The sequence below is a fragment of the Rhinolophus sinicus genome, chromosome 4 (assembly GCF_057876585.1).
Source record: "Rhinolophus sinicus isolate RSI-liver-muscle chromosome 4, RSI-T2T, whole genome shotgun sequence".
NCBI lineage: Eukaryota > Metazoa > Chordata > Mammalia > Chiroptera > Rhinolophidae > Rhinolophus > Rhinolophus sinicus.
Genome location: NC_142504.1, coordinates 96,394,870 through 96,416,164, shown reverse-complemented (window position 1 = coordinate 96,416,164; position 21,295 = coordinate 96,394,870). Strand labels below are relative to the sequence as shown.

Here is a 21,295-nt window from a genome sequence, read left to right as displayed (position 1 = left end):
AACAAGGGGCCTAAGCACTAGGGAGACGTCAGCCCTCTTTGAAAACTCACTGGTCCTAGCCGGAAAGGGGATGGGGCTATAGGAAAGCTACTGCAAAGCTATTTTTATCTAGATCTAATACACCAAAGGCCACTTGCAAAACATTTTGGGAGTAGGACACAGCTATTGCTTGAGAAAATCAGGCATCTTATAACAATAAGCTCTGTTAACAAAATATAATCAATCCACATCCAAAAGCTAACTTGGAAGCTGCTCCAGGCACCTCTAATTAACTGAAGCAGATAGAAAAAAAATCCTCAGAAATTATCATTGTTTAAATACACTCTATTTTATTTTTATCTTAAAATAGTTTAACCTTTATGCTACAGACTTATTTCAAAAAACAGAAAATCTTATCTTGCACCAAAAAATATATATATAACACTCTGTTTTATTATTTTTTTCTCCAAAGACCATTAAATACTAAATGGAAACAAAAACTAAATAATGAATGTAAAGAACCAAATTTTGTTTTAAAAACTAGAGTTGCACATTTTAAAACATTAACTCTAAGCAATGATTTGTCGTCACTGCATCAAGTTCACGCTCACACTCCAGCAACAGCAGATCTGTTAACCACCAAGTGCATTGGTTCCTAGCCATACAATGGCTAACATTTCATTTTCACGGTAAGAGGAGCAAAAGGCTCAATGACCTTTGTACTCTTTAAAAAAAAACACACACACAGAAAAAAAAACACAAAAAAAATTTCCTAGTTATCCAGTGATTTTTTAAAAGATCACTACCCTTTAAAATTTGTTAAAAGAATAAGTACGTAGTGTTTTAAATAAAATGAAAAAAATACAACAGCATTGAACTAAAATACGTGATTATTTTAAACAAACAGTGCACAATCTGAGGAAGTTTGGTTAGGGCGCAATCATTTTTATATATACATGGAAGTCACATCATACACATACTGGAAAACAGGGATTAGGGGCTCTTTGCCTTTAAAAAAACACGTTTAAACTGAAAGACAAAATGGTGTCCCCAGCTTTTTCAAACAACCTTGTGACACAGTACAGAAAACAGGCAACATTCATTTTTAAGTTACCTATGGTGCTCATCTGCTAAAAGTAACAATGAACAATTGACTAAATTAGCAAATCAGACAGTTCATATTCACAATTGATACTCATAAAAACAAGAGTTTATGGGATGCTCAATTGTAAAGAATAATGGAGTCCATTCAGTCTGGCCTCTTCCATCAACATGAAGACAACTACTGGCGAGCAGCAATCACATGTTATAGGGCAGTTGTAACGCTACAATAGCTAGGTTCCTGCTCTGTGGTTTCAAACTGGGGGGAGGAGTGCCATAAACCAATGTGGGACCCAAGGGTCCCATTTAGCATAGATATTATTACTCTGAATAAATGAGGTCCTGTGAAGCATAAATATTTACGCTACCAAATGCAAAACTTTGGTTTAAAAAGATCCCCTTAAAAGAAATTTCCAATGTCACAGGAGTTGCTTACCACAGAGAATTTTCTCATTCATACCTTGCCAGACGCCACATCACCGCTCTACTGGATCCGGCAATGAAAAGAGTTGGAACATCCGTCTCTCTACACTTAGTAGGTGGACAAGTTCCAACCTAGTAGGGGAAAAGCTGAGTGTCTCTTCCGTTCCTCCCCCTCCTCTTTTTGCATCTTAATGTCTAAATCTCTGTTCTGGTGGGTTAAGTCAGCTATTCGGGGTGCTAGAACAGGGAGAGAGGAGGGCAAAGTGCAACCGGATATAAAAGCAAAAGCCAGAAAGGAGCTTGGTTACAACTTCGTTCTGCGTCCAATCCACAGTGCACACCGTACACCAGAAGAATTCTCTTCAGAGGATGACTATTAGGGGCTAAAGAAAACACATCATGGGAAATCACCTGCTATATGGAACTGGACAAACATACTGTTAACATAAGAGTGGGTAATACAAAAACGTTCTCTAAAATGGGGCTCTGCCCTGATACTGGGGACAAAATAAGCTGCAAAAACTTCAAGTCACATAATCTATTCTTTTCCCAATGATTTTCCTGGAAAACACAGACCAGAAATTGTACATTTCTGCTTTGTCTGGCATTTTAATTCAAGTCAAAAACAACATGTAACAGTAAAATTCAATAAATTAATCTTAAAGTAAAACGTGAAGGTCCAAGAATACACCAGTAGTGAATCTGCAGAAGGTCCTATTTTGCTCTGGCCTCTGGGTCTTTGGTTTTTGTCTAAACTGTGGCCATGTGAAAGACTTGAGATGTGAGGTGCTACAACTGGAGGTTCATGGTCTTTTAAAAGCCTGATCTATTCAAAGTAGCTTGACAGAAAATTAAAAGTTGGTGAACAGAGGCCAGATCAAATGAGATGCTATCAGAGATCACAGAACGCATGCTGGAATCCATTCCCATGGAAGAGGTGTATGGAAGAACTAAAGCAGCAGGAAGAACAGTAAAGGGATACACGAGTCTTTCCACAACAGAAGAAAAGGCCAGGCAGGTGGAGCCAGGCAGACACTGATGCATGCGCACGCAGGGGGTGTCATTCGTTTCAGCGGCCCCACAGCCCCCACCCTGCACAGTGCCTGATGCACAACAGGCACTTGGTGTATGTGTGTCCGCTGTATGAAAACTGAAAACGGTGGTTCTCATGCTCTTACGATAAGGAAGAGCCACCAAGGCATTGGAGAGGGAGGCAAAGAGCTTTAGCAACATTGTATGATAAAAAGGGAAACAAGACACCCCTCCAGCCCCCCAAAAGCAAACAAAAACTGTGGAAGAAACAAAAGGCGAGGTCTTCTAGGCCAGTATCACTTCACCCCTCCTTGTGCACAGTATGTAGTGTTCTAACTCTAAGTATTGCTTGTAAAATAATTCACTAGTAACTACAACACATCACAGGAAAAAAGGTAGTAACTAATGCCACAAACTCCAACACTGGCATTTCCTGAATTCCCTGAAGCTCCTGTTACCCTCTGCCATTCCTTTGAGATAGTAAAACCTAGTGCCATTAATGTGCTTTGCATCTGGTTTCTTATGGTATTATTTTGGTTTTTCCACTTTTACAAGGTAGAGGAGGAAAATACCCAAATGTAGCATCAAGTCAACTTCAGCTCAAGTGTTGAACAGTTGAACATCCTTTATGGAGAAACGAGCTATGAAAGAAGGCACTTTCCTCTCAGATTTTCAAGTGCCCACAGCCTTGGAAGCCACGTAACTGTTTATATTCTACCCAAGTAACAGCTTTCTATGTTCTGCCGTTATTTGAATTAACTAGGAAAAAAAGTTGAGGGACAGAGATTTTCCTAGTGATCTCTCCATACTCTCTTCCCACGCCCAGAAAACCTCATGGTGGGTATGTATCCAAAATGCCTCGGGCCCCAAAAGGAGACATTTTCCAAAGAGTTCTGAATTATTGCAACAAGGAGACCAGGTAAGTCACCTCAGCAGTATTTATAAACACAAAAGGGCCTGTCAATTATCTGTGTTGTGGGAAGTCTGACAGGAGCAACGTCAGGAAAGAAGGCAGAAGTCTTAAGCTAAAAGGAAAGTAATACTTCTATCTTCTGTTTTTAAGGACAGGTTTCCAAATGTACATGCCCTACTAGGTGCCAATAAAGACCTGACTAATATGTGTGCAAATGCCCTAAGGTGGGAGTGCCAATGGGTAGGCTGACAGTGGTCAAGTCTAGATATTAATTTTATTACACAGCAAAATAAATACAAGATTCAAAAACTGAAATTCATTTCACCTGGTAATTAAAATAGTATTCTAAAAGGCAGAGTTTCCTAAGATTAAAGGTCACCAAGTAAAATGAATTTGTCTAACTCAATTCATCATTTTCATATTCCTACTGAGGGAAGAAAGAAATTCTTTTCTCTGTGATAAGTTATTTTCCTAAGTGACCTCTTTTAATTAAAAAAAAAAGGGGGGGGGCAATTTTCCATGAGTTTTGATTATACAAATGCCACAAACAGCTTCTGACGCTGAAGCTATGACAATGAACTTCCATGTCACAAAAAGGGGGAGGAAGAAGTGGAAGGGAGCAGTGCAGAGGAAACACAGTGACATTGCATTACAGTAGGTATTTACGTCTGCTGTCCTCATCCAAGGTGAGGTCAACAACTTCGGCGGGGGAAGCCCACGTCTGCTGGGGAGTAACAGCTGTCCATGACTGTGCTTGCCGGCTGCTAACATACTGCGTGCCTGCGCCATGCTTCCACGAAGAAACGCTCTGAATCACACCTCCTCGAGGATGGACACACCTGCAAGTGAGATGAAGAGAAAAACACGGCTGATGGTACCATAGGAAAGATAGAAGGCAATACAGCTTCACTAGTACTGATCAATACTTTTTCTAAGTTCAACCTATTATGCAAGTTCATGAAACCCACAACCAATATCCTTCTTCCTCCCTTCTTCCCTCCGTGTCTGTCTGTCTGTCTTGTCTCCCCCTCCTCTCAGTTTAGCCTAAGAAACACCAACCAAGAATCTTGTCTCAGAAACCGAGTTATGTCTAGGTCTGTTACTGACAATAGATAAGATGACGTTTCTCTGAACTCATTCAAACCTCTTATCTTCAGGGCAGGGCACCATATAAAAACCCAGAGCAAAATTAAGATGGCCAATCTTAGTCTGAACAAATGAAAACAGTAAGAAATATAGATGAAAATTGTTCTTAAAATGAGCTCTGTGCCGTATTTGGTAATAATACCTTCAAAGACAGTAATAGTAACACCCCTTTACAGATTAGATTTCCAAAATCCATAAGGATCAATTCCCCTCATCCTGAAGGTTACAACAGAAACCTTGGGCTGGATCACCAGGAGCACTCCTGCTTTAGCTCAGTGAAAGGAACAACGCTCAGCTGAGGAGATTCTCTAAAAGAAACGACTACTCAGTTTCGAGTCCCTAAAAGTACTCCAGCAGAGGGACAGAACTGCCTTGCTGACAATCTCACCAAGAGTTTGCTGGAAGAGAATTGTTTCAGAAACGCTGACATACTGAATTTCACGTTCCAGTCAAATGACAGGGCTGTGGGCCTCCAGGCTGAACCACTAAGTTTTGATTTAAACAAGTGGCAGGCAGGCAGCTCACGCCATCACTGCTACGTATGTCCTCACATTGAAAATGCTGACCAGTCCCTAGGCAGCATGTGTGAGAAGTGACAAGTGGCATGGTTCTAGTCACACAAACTAGCACAGTGGATCTTGAGCAGCTGTTCTGACAACTGTATAGAACGAGTGATGCTGGGTCACTTGAAAATTCCGGCCTTGATTCAAGGCGAGCTGCACCACCAAGTTCAAAAGATCATTAGAGTACAAAGGGTAAGGTTCAGTTGAAGAACTGCTCCAAGGACCTTAAGCTCCTTGAAAGCGGCCCTGCTCCTACAAAAGCTAAAAGGACTCCCTTACCTAGACAGGTGCTGGGAAACAGATCCCACGGGGCCAGAGCAGGGGCAGAATATAGACTTGTTACAGTGCCAAGGCCTGTCCCCAGTTCAGACCTGGGTCAATAGCTACTAACCCAGGGGCTACCACATTTTCAAAGATTAGCTAGTAAAAAGCATGAAATCAAGGGACATAAACTCTAAAATAGAATCCAATCTGTCCAACCCATTAAGTACACCAGATTAAGTAATCCTGCAGTCACAGAAGACTGCCAGCCAAGGAGTCCATTCAACATTTATAGAAATGGTTTTGATGATGGATAGCAGTTAATACTAAGCTTACTAAGCAGTTTTACCTCCTCTGACACTCCCAACAGACCTATGGGGTAGATGTGGAAGTTATTAGCTATTCTACAGACAGCGAACCTGAGGATTCAAAGAGGTTACATGATTTGCCTAGGGTCGCACTGCTTGAAAATGGCAGGCCCAGGAACTCCAGCTTCCGGTCCAACGCGCTCCATGTCATGTTGTCTGTCACTTTACAAATTTGTGTATTAAATTAGGTCAGGCACACACAGCGAGAGTCAGCAGAGCACAAAGACAGGTCCAGACTAACAATTTAAAAATACATAAAGTTCTTCAACAGTTCAAAGGCTTATCTGTACAGTACTACTCGAAGTATAGCTGGCTACAAAATTTAGGAGGAATTCCTCGGAACGAATGGCTACAGACTCAACGTCATCTTTGGCAGAATTCCTAGAAACAGCTCTGAAGTAATAGGTATTTAGTCCCAATTATTAACCTGTACTGCTTCCTAAGTAATCATACAATACAAGGTGAATCTTCAGGTAGTTGCTTTAAGAGGGATCTGAGCCAATCTGCTCAAATAAAATGAGAAAACCAAGGTCAAAAGACAACTGGCCAGGGTCTTAAGCAAGTTAAGCACAGAACCAGGACAAAATCTGGTCTCTGCTGGGGAGTTCATTTTCCACTACATAACTATGCTGTCCTCAGACTACACCTGAAGATTACACTGTGTTTGATTGTAAAGAGCACTGCCTCTCCCCCGTGGGTCACTCAAAAAAATCGGCAAAACAGATTCTAGAAAATGTCCAGAATGAGAGTGAGATGTTCAGAGGCAGTGGTGACTACAGAGGAATGGTTGAAGAGACAGAAGAAGAAGAAGGAAGTGAGGCACTTCTTCCAACTGTCTGCATCAGATCACTTCTGTAGTTACGTTACAAATGGTTCTAGTTACCAGAAGCCAACTTGGGCTACTTTAAGCACAAGGGGAATTTATTAGAAAGACACTGGAGCATCTCAAAGAACATAAGGATGATGGAACAACTCAACCTCATTCATTTGACTCAAGCCCCAACTCTCTCCGTCTGTTTCGCCTGGTTCAAATTGTTAAGATTCTCTGGAAAATGTGATGGCTCTATCTTTGGTCAAAAACTTTCCAGGCCCCTATTAACTGCACTGGAAGGGCAGTTCCCAAAGGAGGGAGAATCACCATGGGAAAGCTACTCCACCTTGTACAGCGCTCTCAAGAGCAGAATACGAACCATTTATCAGTTTCCGAAAGGCAAGTTTTGGATGATGCTTACTACACAGCTACAGCCATTACAAAATGGAGGGAACTGCCTTTTAAACGTTCAAGCAATTGCTGGGCCACCTGTCAGGACTGTCAAGGGAGATTCTAAGATGACCTTTAAGGTCATCAGTGACTTTAAGATTTTGAACAGTGCAGGCAAAACTTCCCTGTTAGAAGTCAGAAGAGTAAGTTACAGGGGCCATGGTGGGGGAAGGGTGTGACCAGAGGCGGTTCAGGGGGACTTCTGTTGTATTTTTTTATCTGAGTGGTTACTTGACTATGAACAGTTTGCAAAATTTAAAGTGTACATTTATGACATTTCTGTGTATATTATAAGCCAAGAAAACATTCACAATTTTTTTTATGACTCGATGTGAACCATCTTGCATGATGGCTAGGAGGTGGATGAGAACAGAAAGAGGCTTTTAACACATTTTTTTTTTTTTAAGTACAGGGGAAAAAAGGTCAGGCTAGTAAACAAAAGGGTGCTAGAGAAACATTTCAGTTATTTTATAAGACGGTGTACATTACAGAATAACTTATGCCAGAGAAGAAAGAAATGCAGGAGGAAATGGAACCACAACAGTTATAACCCCTATGGAGATGCCTTATAAAGAAAAATGTGAGAGGCTCAAAATTTTGTAAGGCAACTAACATAACGCACAGATTTTCACACATTGTTTTTCTGCATTATGAAAGATATGGGATGGGAGCATACGCAGCTACTTTTCAATTGGTCCAATCCAATTCTAGAAGATACAGGCTTTGTTCTCACATTTGCGTATGAAGGAGAACGATAGGTATGAAACACAACCTAGAGTCAAATTTTGAGTCTTATAACCAAGAAAATGCTTAGGCCTTACTTTCCTTAAACAAACAAACAAACCAAAAAACCACAACACTTTAAAAACAATAACTTTTGATATAATAATGTTCTGCTCTCCATACACTGAAACCAATAAAGGTGAGACTTCACAGTGGAAAACAAGGGGAAAAAAAAAAAACACAGAGCAGAAAGAGGGCAGGCTCTGCTGGTCAGCTTTTGATACAGTTAACTTACTATTCTAAGAAAACAACATTAAAAATTAATTATTTTTGCTCTCATTTACAGAGCCTGAAGGTGACCTCTTAGATAACACTCCTACTTATTTTTCCTAACAGGATGAAATGAATCCTTGCGTCTTTAGGGAAATACTCGTCTGCCTCCCCTGCTTTTTTAGGATTAGCGTTAGCAATTGGTTCTAGGAAGCAACAAGTCTTAAATGCAAAAGCCTTCCCGCATCAATTCTTTTCCTGAGGGATGAACCAACATTAACACCAGTGAGCACAGGACCAAAGAGTCCAGTGAAATGAAGGGTCTGGTTATCAAAGAAACTTCAGAGAATAGGTACGGAAGGAGCTGCTCCGACAGTTCTGTGACAGAAAGATCTGCACTACATGGATTTATCTTCCCAGGGCAATTACCAACGAGGCTGGTAGAAGAGAAGGAAAAACGACCAAAGACGAAGAAAAATATTGGCATGGAGGTCACAAATGAAAAATTCTGGCAAAATTAAGTGACATGGAAGAACTGGAGAAGTTAGAAAAGTCTCCATCTCACTGGCAAAGGACATCTTGTGAAACTGGACTGTCTAATAATTCATATCTAGAAATGACAACATTTAGGTCAGGAGTTCATCACGGCAATACAAAGCAGCCATTAAAGATGCAATCAACCATTAGTTCAGAAAGCATGCTTTCCAGTCCATGGCTACAAGAAACACACCAAAATCTAAAGTAAAAGAGCAGGGAAAGATATTAACATGCAAGAAAAATAAAACTTTTATCAAAAAAAGGACACATCACAACTAGAATTATTGAGTGCAAAGGTCAACCAAAATGCTTCCAAATATGGAAAAATGGCACCCAACGCAAGTCAGAGCAACCACAATGCTAAAGAGAACTCAAGGACCAAGTCTGAGTTTTTAAAAACTCCCAGAAAGCCCACAACAAGGTAAATATTAAAAGAAAAAATAAGAACAGGAAAGCTAAATCCAAACAAAACATCTATGCATGCAAGTCAAATTAGAACAAAAAGATGTGGATCAAAACCTAAAACCTTTTTCCAAGCGATAACCCTGCCAGAAGCCCATCAATACTTCATAACTGCAACCCTAGACCTGTAAAAGAAATAAATTCCAGATGAGATACAGGCAGCCAAAGGGGCAATTCTGAAGCAACCATTAAGAAAACCTATCCCCCACCTGCTTCTCAGCATTTTCATCTCAATGTTTGAAAGATTATAAGGCTTCTAAAGAAACTGCTGGAAATTTTTTCAGAAAGGCAGAGAAGAGCCAGTGAGACTCTACTCAGTCCTAGACCCAAAGATCAAAATGAAAAATCCCCTCAAACTGATACAAGAGTCAATTCAAAGTACTCCAACAGTATCTGTCAACTCTACATTTCATTGTATGGATAATATTAACCATCACTGAGATTTCAGAATGGATCTGTCACCTCCAAGACAGGATTTCCCCGGGATTCAAACCAAAGGATCAGAATAAAACACATCTTTATGCTTCAGAGCCTGTAAGAAAAAGTCCTTGAAAGTAATGTTACAGCATGTCATTTAAAATGTAGCCAAGTCACGTGACTTAGTACAAGAGTGGAACCTGTCTATAGAGTAAAACGACAATCTGGGTACGTTCAACCTAACAAGTTCAAAGAAGGGTGTACGGGAGATATAATTTGTGTACGTGTGTGCGTTGGAGGTGAGGAGGGACTCAGAATTTAAAATTCCAAGTTTTAATAGAACTATAATGATAATTTTAACTCCAGATACCAATAATATTTGTACAAAAAGAAGCAAAAGATTTAATGATGGAAGAAAAGTTGAACAAAGAAGCTGAAAAGAAGGGTGGCTAACTCTGTAACATTTCTAGGCATAAGGAAACAGTGAGGAACGAAGAACTGGACCAAGTGATACGGCTCAGCAGAGTCAGAGAGTACATAAACAATGCACGTGATTACCTACTCTTGCCTACTTAAGTAGGAACACATGAGAAACAGTGAATTGAAATGTGAAATGTAACTCAGGAGGAGGTTGGTGAATGGATAATCTGCTCCTGACACAACTGAAGATAATTTACCCACGTTAATCTGTCAATAGGCAGGGTGAGTTTTATAGTAGGGAGCCTAAAATAAAAAGTACTATTATTCTATTCTAGAAAGATCCTGACATGGGGCTTAAAAGGATAATTATGTCTTCTGTATTATAAGGAACAACAGTGAAATGAACTAAGGGCAGGCATTTGCTGACGTAAAGGAAGAAACAGGAGTTCTATCTTCCTCATCTAATAGGTAAGTCAGCTTGAAGGGAATAGATGGAAAAATGGGAGAGAACTTAATAGGAAAAAGTTTTTGATCAAGGAAGAAAAAAGAATGAAATAAAGAAAAGATTAAAGAATGAAAATTCCTTCCCACAAGAATAGGGGAAGTAACTATTAACAAAAGAGAAAAAGGAAGCAGTTACGCAGGCCTGTTTACGGCATAAATAGAGAACGAACCGCCAGGACAATTGTAGTTCTGACAGCACTGGCCCCGCTGGAGGCTGAGCTATGACTTAACTCTACGTCCTTCAAGCCCCAGCTGTTTAACTGAGAAGTGCTCTCAGCATAATCAGTTTTCATTAGAAAAAGGCCCCTCAATTGAAATGCATGTGTATTTTGCCCCCACTCTCCACTCCTAAAGTCTTACCTTTTATAGCAACAGAAGAAATGCTGGTGAATGTTTTATTACCTTACTAATCAAAGAGTAAAATCGGATTTAAGAGCAAGGTAATGCAGATAGTGGGGAAATCAGGAAACCACAACTTAAGACTTGTGACACAGGAGAAAAGTTGCCTGCTATACAGAATACGGATTTTCCAAAGTCTAAATTTTTGTTTTCTATCTATATGTGAGTGTGTTAAATGTTCCTCAGGAATACTTCTGAGAGGGCTGCATCCAATTCTTAGGAACGTATCTTAAAGCAAGAGTCAGTAAATTTTTTCTGCAAAGGACTAGACAGTACATATCTTGGGCTTTTGAGGGCTAGAAGGTGTTGAAACTTCTCAACTCTGCCACTGGAGCGCAAAACCAGCCACAGACTATGTACATGAACAAGCATGGCTCTGTTCCAATAAAACTGAAGTTATGGGTGAATACATTTTATTTGAATTTCATGTAATTTTCGTATGTCATAAAACATCATTCTTCTTTTGATTTTCCCCTCAACCAATTAAAAATGTAAAAACCATTCTTAGCTCGAGGTCCATACAAAATCAGCAGCAAGCCAGATTTGGCCAATGGGCTATAGATTGCTGACCTCTACCTTAAAAATGCCAAACCTCATAAAATAATTTCATAATACTACAAACTAATTGGATGTCTTTTGGCTTTTTCTCTTTTTCCCGGAGAAACAAGAATCCCTGAGTCACATGCACATCATAGAAATATACTTTGTTAGCAACAGACTATAGTAACTTACAAGTTTTAATGAACGATAAGGAGAGATGGTCTAGGAAACAAGCAAAAGAGGTTATGATGTCAGGTGCATATTTCCTAATTGTTTGCTCCCAATATATTTCACGATAAAGTGAAAGGCAAGAAAATATGAATAAAAGGGAAAACATATGATACTTATGCCCTGAGAGAAAAATCTGTCAAGCAATCTAGACAAGAAAAACATCAGTTCTAGTTCACATACACATATGGTCGAAATGTTCTTGATATGAGACAATTTATGCAGCACATCTTGTAGCTAATATCATGTTTAATCAAGTGTTTCTTAAGCCAAAGGAAGCTGAGAGATAGCTCCCGCCATTCATGCCAGCCATACCATGAGGCCTACCATTTTCTCCTCATGTATTTTCTGGATAAAATAAAATTCACAATTTAAAATATCAGAATATTCCAATTAATATCCTACCTTGCATGTTCCTGAACTCCCACAATCTCCACTTCACTATCTGAAGAGGCAATATTAATTTCTTCATTGAGGGGTGCATTGCCAGCAGATGTCTTCTCACTTGCTAGGAATCCTGGATCCAAATGACCTGAGAGAGAAGGGGGGAAAAACACATTTTGTCTTACAAGCAGCAGAAACAACTCACTGACAGATCTCATCCAGGTTTAATCACAGAAACAGAATGGGCTTATGAGAGCCTGCCACAGTGAAACTGTTACCCATGGCAAATAAGCCAGGACAGTGCTCTATTAAAAAACAAAAAGTTAAAAAAAAATAAACAGAATACATGCTCATGGCTAAAACAATGTTCAAACAATGTGGAAGTACATCAAAGTAAGAGCTCCAAGTCTCACTCTCTGTTCCTATCCCTTAGGAGAAAAAACCTGGAGTACTTTGGTAAGTATGTGCATCTAAATATAGGTGTATAAAAACTGTGATAATACTCTATATTTTATTCCATAATTCTTTTTGCATTCAATTACAGTCTTTAAGTTACCCACGTAACAGTTTTTTCACCACTGAGAGAGCAATGGAGTTCTCTACTGCTTATCATTTTAATAGAACAAAATTCTACCAAAAAAGCTCAAGGCATACATGAAATAAATAGTAGAAATAGTCATTAATATCATATTTATACCAGGATGCGTTATGAAAGATTTAACAATTTTCTCTATGTGAATTTAAATTTGATAAAATCTGACCCAAAATCACATGTGAAAGAGAAGATCTCAATTTTTGCTCTGAGGAACTAAAACATAACCTGTACGTTGCTGACAGTTCTCATTAGACAGACACAAACCACATAACTCTGGAGAGTAAAACAGCTGTGGCACAGAGGCATGTAAGGACTTTTTCACAATGGTCTTCACAAAGCGTCTATTACATGGGAGAATAAAACACGTTCTTCAACGTCACAGAAATCATGAGCTTCCACAGAATTCTATCTCAAGAGAAGCTAATGAATGCTCTGACTGAAAAGGATGAATTTTAGAATATCTAGGAGTTAACATGGTATAAACAGAGTTATAACAGGTGCAAATTTTCATTTACTATTTAAAGAGTATTTTAATTTAAATATATTGTCATCTGATACAAATTTTTTCATAGTAAAAAAAAATCTTTTGTGACACCACATAAACTAAACCAACACCAATAAGATTTTACACATAGAACTCTCCCTTCCTTCACCTCACTCATTCCAATGCTTCAAGGTCACTGAGAAACCTTGCACTTTCATTCTCCTGCCAACTTTTAGTGGAACCCTTTTGAAAGTTATAGGTAGTCCCAAAGCAAAAGCCTTCCAACTTTTACACCCTCTGACCCTGTAATCCCACCCCTGACAATTCAGTCTAAGGAGAAAGAACTTTAAATAAGCAAAATGTTACGATGTCCAAAGACAGTCACTACAGTGCTATGTAGAAAGTTGGGGAAATGTATGCACATATAAGTATCACACATAACACTATAAAAATACGTAGGTGCTAGGTAAAAGCTGTGAAAAGGAATCAAATTTGAATACGTATGACTATGTATCTCTCTTTACAATTCTTTAATATAATTTTCACTTTTTTTCTTTAATTACGAGAAAACAGAACACTAAAAAGCTTAAAATGGTTTCTAGATACAACTGGTGATTGTCTTACAGTCTGCATGAGCTTGTTAACCTCTGTATCAAAGAATAATCTCGATGGGGTTCTATGTGGCATTGGCAGTGAGCATTCACCTTTGAACCCTACCAGCATACAAGGTGGCATGCACCAGACAAAACCCAGTTTTGTTAAATCTGGGGCTGTTTACATGGAGTTTGGTTAAGTCTAGATTTGGTAAACCTCGATTCTTGCTCTGAGCCCAATACCTTGCTTGTGGCCACGTCTTTTACCCAATTTCTACTTCGGTGGTGCAGTTATCACTGTGGTCATGCAGTGTTGCTGCTGCCACTCCAGGGAGGAATACAAACTGACGATCTCTCTTTTTTCAAACCTGCTCTTTGTCTCTATTCGGTATTTCGAGCAGCCTTGGTTTGTGTGGGTCCAACAGTTTACTTCACCTATTTGTTCCTACAATAAATACTTGTTTATGATATGCACTGTGTTAAGTGCTAGGAACACTACGGGGAACAAGGCAGGTGTCTCTACCCTCGACGAGCTTATAACATATTCAGGGATGATAAAAAGCAGTCCATTGCACTATGGCTTGAAAACTGCTCTGACGGGGCGGAAGCACATCGGAACCGTTTTCCCAGACTTCAGGATAATCAAAGGAGCTGAGCTCTCAGAGAAGAGCAGGCACAAGGGAGGGAAAACAGCGTAAGGAGCATGGGAGTACGCCCTTTAGGGTGTACAAGTTCAGTGAGATTTGGAGTAATGGTAGTAAAAAGAGAAATGAGAAATGAGGCTGGCAAAGTCAGCAGAGGTCAGATCATCATAAGGAGTCCGGACTTGACCTCGAGAAGTCGAAAGCCACCGAAGGATTTAAGCAGAGAAGGGCCATGATCTGGGTTTCCATTTTGAAAAATTTCCTTTTGGAAATGGAACTAACAGTGGGGCAAGGAATACTGCAGGCAAGGAAAACAGTTTGCTGTAGTTTCGTGGGTGAGAAATGATTACGGCTGAACTAGGGAAAACAAAATGGGGACTGCTCTGTGTGTGTGTAATGTACAGAGGGTTACTAATGGTGGAAATCAGACAAAGGAAAGGAAAGAACACAAGTAGTAAACAGTGACGTCTAGGTTTCTGATTTAGGAAGCTGGGTAGTTACAGTGGCATTCAGTGTACCAATGAATGGCTGAGGGTGGTTGCTTAGACCATGACAACGACATGCCTCTGAGATGTCCAACAGGCAGCTGGAGGTACTGTCCTAAATCTCAGGTCAGAGGTCTAGAGAGGAAACAGAGATGCAGTAAGTCCTCAGCAATAGGTGGGAAGGTGCAGGTCACCCAGTGGAGTGAAGAGGGCCTAAAACAGGACAGTGACAAGTGCCAGTAATTAAGGGACGGACAGAGGAGGGGGTGCTCACCAAGGTAAGTGAGGTAGAAAGGAATCCCAAAGGTATGAAGCCAGGACACCAGGGAAAGAGCATTTCTAGAAAGAAGTGCTTACCAATGCCCAACAGAGAAGGCTGATAAGGGGAGGGACTAAGCAGAGCCCATCAGAATCAGTGACAAAATGACCATACGTGACCGTAGCAAGAGGAGCTTCGGAGGGGTGATGGAGCGGAAGCAAATGCAGCAAAGCACGCTGAAGAATGAAAGGGAAAGGAGAACTGAGAGAGGTACTGAGAGCGGAAGAAGGGTTTGAGTGGGGGGATGTGTATGTCCGCAGTTTTTAAAGACAGGAGAGACCAGGCCACATTTAGAAAAAAGGCAGAGAACACAAACAGGTTTGATGACAGAAGCTGAGGAACGGTTGACCTGTGAAGAATGTGGCCAGGCCATCTGCAGAGCGCAGGTGTGGGTGGGGGATTAGAAAAGTGAAGTCGCCACTGTGAGGCACGAATGCTGCTGAGAAAAGGCACAGGGCAGCACTGACGCCAGGGCGAGGATGCAGATTGGGGTTACGTCACCCTGAACTCCCCACCATGTGCTTTTCTCCAGCTGTGCGGAGCCATGTGGATACAGACTCCCAGTGTGCAGGGGCGCCGACGATACAAGGAGCGGAGGAGGCTGGCAAAGGACAGCTGGGCTCACAGATGCCAGGCGGGGAAAGAAGGGAAGCTTGGAGGGGACCGTGAAGGGCGGCTGCTGGGGTCCATGAGGCAAAAGAACAGTGCAGGGGAGGGAACAGCAGGAGAGTAGAGAAAGGCCCCCAGTGGAAAAAGAGCAAGCATTAGGAAAAGGTAGGAGGAAACCAGCGCAGCCGTGGATTGTACGGGTGTAAGTTGACTTCATCTATTTGTTCCTACAATAAATACTTGGTTATGAGACGTAAAACACTGTATTTCCACCCTCCTGGCCACCCACAAAACACAAGCCTCTGGACCTGTCGATTTGTCTCCCACCTTCTCCTCCACTCGGTGTTACCACTCTCGTTTGCCACAGCCGCTCACTCCTCACCTTCCTACAACTTTTGCACTGGCCTCGGGAATGCCAGCTCCACGGAAAACTGCAGGGACTTCTTTCTCCTCATCTCCTCGTGGAAACCTGACTCTCCTGAAATGCCACCTCCCCTGCAGTCCTCTGAAGCGGCTGCTCAGTAACGGACCGTCCGCCATCCTCCTGGACCGACACCAGCAGCCCGCATCTCCCAGGATGCTTCCCTTTCACTCAGACATGGACTCCAGGGCAGTTTCACTCCTTCGTGAAAAATTTTGGCATCTGGCTTGGTTTCTCTCCTGAGAAAGCCTATCCTCCATCTCTCTCCACTTTAAGTCCCGCTCTCATTATTACTCGTTATATGAATACTCACTGTTTATATGTACAACCACGGCAAAACTCTCCATGCCTACTCACTAAGAAGCAAAGAGCTAAGTGAGCCCCAAGAGACACTTAAAGCGCCCTGTGGTAGACTCTCAGCAAGGGCCTCAGGCCTTACGGTCCTCAAGAGAAACAACTGAATTACACTGAACGGGCAGATTGTAGGAGTCAGGGTTGTTATAAGCAAACTCTTCCTCCTTGATTGCTCAATGTTTTTAAACAACAGTGATTAAGAAAACACAACAAGAATATGACAAAGTTAATTCTTAGCATCTCTGTGCCCAGCTCTATCTCCATAGTTCTAATTTATAACTGCAACTTGTGGAATGTTCTATGAAATGTCTCCGTCATCAACATTTCTGAATAACCCGTCTTCACTGATTAGGCCGGGCATCCTGACCCTACCACCTACATCGCCTCCTTTTAGACCTGGAAACATCATCACTCTGCCTTTTTTTTAAAATAAGGGGGAAGAAATGAAAAAATAAGTATGCTACTTTTGCTCATAATTTTATAATATCTTAAAAAGAGCAAGATAACCATCACCCATATTTAAGATTCTTCTAACTTTATTCATCCATTATGGATCTAGAAACTAATATTTTGCACATTGCTTTCACATTATTAGATCAATCCAAACCATTTTGGCAAGGCTACTTTGACCACAAATATTGTAATCCAACCCTGCTGGAATTTAATAGAGAACTTGTATAATGTTCTAAAATCAGGGTCTGCTCTTGCAGCCAATATTCTTTATTACTTAGTCTAAAACTCAGTACGAGATAAAATCAGGGACATGAGATTAACTGACAGGGGCTAAATACAAATTTTCTAGTGAATATTAACTCTAGACCAATGGTGTGAGAATTTTGCCACATTTCCTGTCAGAGCCATTAGATCAAATGTGCCACTCAGATAACAAGTCAGCTGACCCACACCAATCTATGGGATGCCATACTCTTTGAGAGACACCAAAGCATTCTCCAATAGCCAGGCAAGCATCCCCCTTCTGTCTATTTCCAAGCCAGGACAATGAGTCCTTTCCTCGCAATGTAACCCTCTTTAGCATGTCACACATTCCTTTGGGAGCTCCTGTGCAGTCTGACACTCTCTGGCCTTTGGGCCATTCCCACCGCCTCCCCTCGCCATGATCTCACAGGAATCCAATGGCAGAGCACTGCCTAAAGAATATGCAAAAGTAAGCCAAAGATGCTATGAGGTTCTTCAAATACTGTCCGTGGTTGTAATCTATTCCTGTTCGAGGACAAGAATAAGCCCTGCAGGAAAAGTGTAAATACCACAATTATCATACATTAAATTGGAAATAAATCAGAGGACTTATATTTAGCTCTATGGCAGCCGGCTATCTCTGTGTAGGTCTTTGCCTGTGTGGCTCGTTGGAAAGATAACTTTACTTTATGAGAAAATTCTAAATTTTTGTCCTCCCACTACAACCTTTTCAACATGTAAGTCAGAAAGAAGCACACAAAATGTAGTAACTAATGTATCATGGCAGACATTTTCTTTTGTCTTCCAAAGAAATAACGTAACTACATTTTAACTCACAAGTCTACTGCGTAAGAGCTAGTCCTGGTCTATTTGCAGCATATTAAAGGAAATTATTACATACTGGCTGACAGTGGTGTAGTAGCTATAAAACGGGTTAATATCTTAAGTCCCTACTCATTTTGCTTTAAAACAAGCAAATTATTACCTTGTGTTTAGTCTGGTTTTTTTTTTAACAAGAATGTTAAAAACAACTTTAAAAAGTGGAAAAGCAGTTCAGAAATCTAAAATCTTGTGGTCCATATGAAGCTGGTAAACAAAAAGAACGTGACCAAACTTGATCTCCTTCACAGGACGGACATATTGACTTCAAAGTACTAATCACAGAAACATGGCCATGCTGGTCCGATTATAAAAAGCACTATGCTAAAAGAACAAGAAACCCAAGGTTTGTTTCTCTGCACTATAACGAAGCTTGTGTAACAGACAAATCAAGATTACCATCCCTATTTTAAGAATGGGAAAATGTTCGTAGCCTACCTTCTTGACGAGAAGGCTGACAGAAAAATGAAATCATTTGTTCAAAATTTTTAATTTTCCAGGAGGGAAAAAACTGTAAATAAACTTAGTTTACCACAATTATAAGCCTTCCACACCAAGAAAGCATCAGACCGCTGCTTCTCTTAGCTTCATCTACATTTACAGTGAGCTATTACTAGCAATAGACAAAAATTAAGCCATTTTCAGATGTACCAGTACAGCTTCCTAAACATGTCCAATGAAATAGTTAGCTGGGGGTAATCATAAAAATCAGATTCCCACACTCCATTTCAGATCTACTTATAGAACCTTTAGCGAGAAACCTAGGAGTCTGAACTTTTGTAAGCACCTCAGGTAATTTCCATGCTTCAGCAAAGTGTAAGAAATACTGCAGTGAGAACAACTCATTCCAAGGCAGGACAGTAAATCAGAACCCCACTGACTGGGTCCATTAATCACTTCCTTATTCAGTCTATTTCAGTCTATATTACTATAATGTTGGTTAGCATTCCTGAGGGCCTACTGTGTGCTGTATCCTGTACCAATCACATTATGTTATTTCACTTAATGATTAACAATAACCTTTTGGGGTGGACACTTGTTTTATCCCAATTTTGTAAATAGGGAAAACTGAGGCTTTACATAATTTACCTGAGGTCATACAGTTTGTAAGTGGCTGCTGGTTCAAAACCAGGCCATTTGTTGCCACCTACTATACTGTTCAATGACAGCATCAAGTAAGAAAAAGTGAACAGATAGTAGAGTTGAAATGGAAAGTTTAGGTCTTTTGTTGACCAGGGGCTTTCCTAATTTCAACTCTTTGCTTTGGTTAAAACTAAAGCTAAACAGGGGCGGCCAGATGGCTCAGTAGAGCGCGAGCTCTGAACAGAGTCGCCGGTTTGATTCCCACATGGGCCAGTGAGCTGCGCCCTCCACAACTAGACTGAAGACAACGAGCTGCCGCTGAGCTGCCAGAGGGGTGGCCAGATGGCTCAGTTGGTTAGAGGGCGAGTTCTCAACAATAGGGTTGCCGGTTCAATTCCCACATGGGGTGGTGGGCTGCGCCCCCTGCAACTAAAGATTGAAAACGGCAACTGGACTTGGAGCTGAGCTGTGCCCTCCACAACTAGACTGAAGGACAATGACTTGGAGCTGATGGGCCCTGGAGAAACACACTGTTCCCCAATATTCCTCAAATAAAATAAAATAAATAACAACCAAAAACCACTAAAACTAAACAGTAAAAACTATTTTGCATTCTATCTCCAATGATTATGTTCATGATCCTAAATGGAGTAGGGCTGCAGAGCTGGTCTGAGAAGCTGCTACTGATTAACCCCTGAACAGTCTATTTAGTGACTGGGTTTTTATTTTGTTGGGAGGGAGAGAAAGACTCAGATTAACCCTTAGAACATTTATCTTAAACTCAAGACACAAGAATGATCATCCAATTGATAGATAATAGTTCATCTCAAAACTATAAACTGACCATTGAGGATAAATTCTTTTAACATTTTGTTGCAACACTAAGTACTTTTGAGTTTGCAAGATGAGTTCCCACTATGACAATTACATTGGGACTCGAGTATACTAAGTTTTATTGATTCTCATACCTGCATTGCCAAATTTAAGGGGAAAAAAGCCTTTGAATGAGCCAATAAATGACTTTGTAAAAAAGTGTCCCAGCTATGACCACATCCTATGATATACAAAAAGTTACACATAATTTATGGTCTGACAGACACATACGTTCTCGCTATTATATCCTAGAGAAATTATCACACACATGTACCAAAAGACATGTATAAGAAACGTTAATGGCAGCATCATTTGGAATAGCACCTTAGATATCCAAAAGAATGGGTAGGTCAATTGTGATATATTCATTCATACAGTGAAATACTAAACAGCAGTGAAAAATGAATGCACTAGAACCACACTTACTAACAAGAACATAGCTCAAAAACTGGTGAACTAAAGAAGCAATTTGTAAGTGATTACCTTCAATGTTAATACCAATTAGTATTAAAACATGCTTGTTTACAGATATGTAACAAATGCAGTAAAAAAAATAAATACATAGTAATCCTCAACATCAAATACCAAATTCAGGACAGCTTCGGAATAGAAAGGGGAAAAGAAAGAGGAACAAAGTTGAAGCCACGCGTGCTAGTGATGTTTTAAATAACCAAGCTAACAATTACTTGAATCTGAAAACGTGATGCTTTCTCCAACGCTGGCAACCTTATTGATATTTTAAGATCCCAAACCTGGCATTATTAGGTTGAATCATATGAAATTGCTGGGTTTGTTGTAGGTCAAGAAGTCAGATATTAACAATTCCATATGGCCCAAATATTAAAATTAGCTATATGAAAAGCAAAAAAAAGTTAATTTTTCATGTTTTTCTCAAGAATTTACTATAAAGTGGTCAACATTTAATGGCAAGATTAAAGCAACAGGGAAATAAAATTGAAATAAAATGGATCACTTACTTGTCAATGGATGAAAAATGAAGATAAACTAGCCAGTATACATAACAAATTATAAAACTTGGAAACACATATTACACAAAATGTGGTCAAACTACCACTCTTGGATACAAAGTATTATTACTTACTTCTTTTAAAAGTACTTTTACATATTAATAAATCTTTAAAAGACCCTTGTTGGGCAAAGCAAGTATTTATACATATAAAAATTGAAGTTCAGAGGAGAAACAGCTCATCCAAAGTCAAACAGGCAGTTAGCAGTCAAAACATAGTTAAAATTAAATTCAGGTCGGGCTCCAAAATTAGCCATAATACATTAATTAGAAGTTCAACAAATAAGAGAGTTTTACTTACT

The 21,295-nt window shown here is 40.1% G+C and overlaps 1 protein-coding gene across 2 annotated transcripts in view; it reads right to left on the bottom strand.

Annotated features, from left to right (window-relative positions):
- Positions 1 to 308: 308 nt before the first annotated feature.
- ARK2N (arkadia (RNF111) N-terminal like PKA signaling regulator 2N) overlaps positions 309 to 21,295 on the bottom strand; it is a 66,519-nt gene continuing 45,532 nt past the window's right edge. For both annotated transcript variants that reach the window (XM_019739682.3, XM_019739685.3), the window contains 2 exons: positions 11,953 to 12,079; positions 309 to 4,287 (listed from right to left, as the gene is read on the bottom strand). In XM_019739682.3, the coding sequence (XP_019595241.1) occupies positions 4,098 to 4,287; positions 11,953 to 12,079 (317 nt within the window). In that variant the 3' untranslated portion in view covers positions 309 to 4,097. The remainder of the gene's footprint in view (positions 4,288 to 11,952; positions 12,080 to 21,295) is intronic.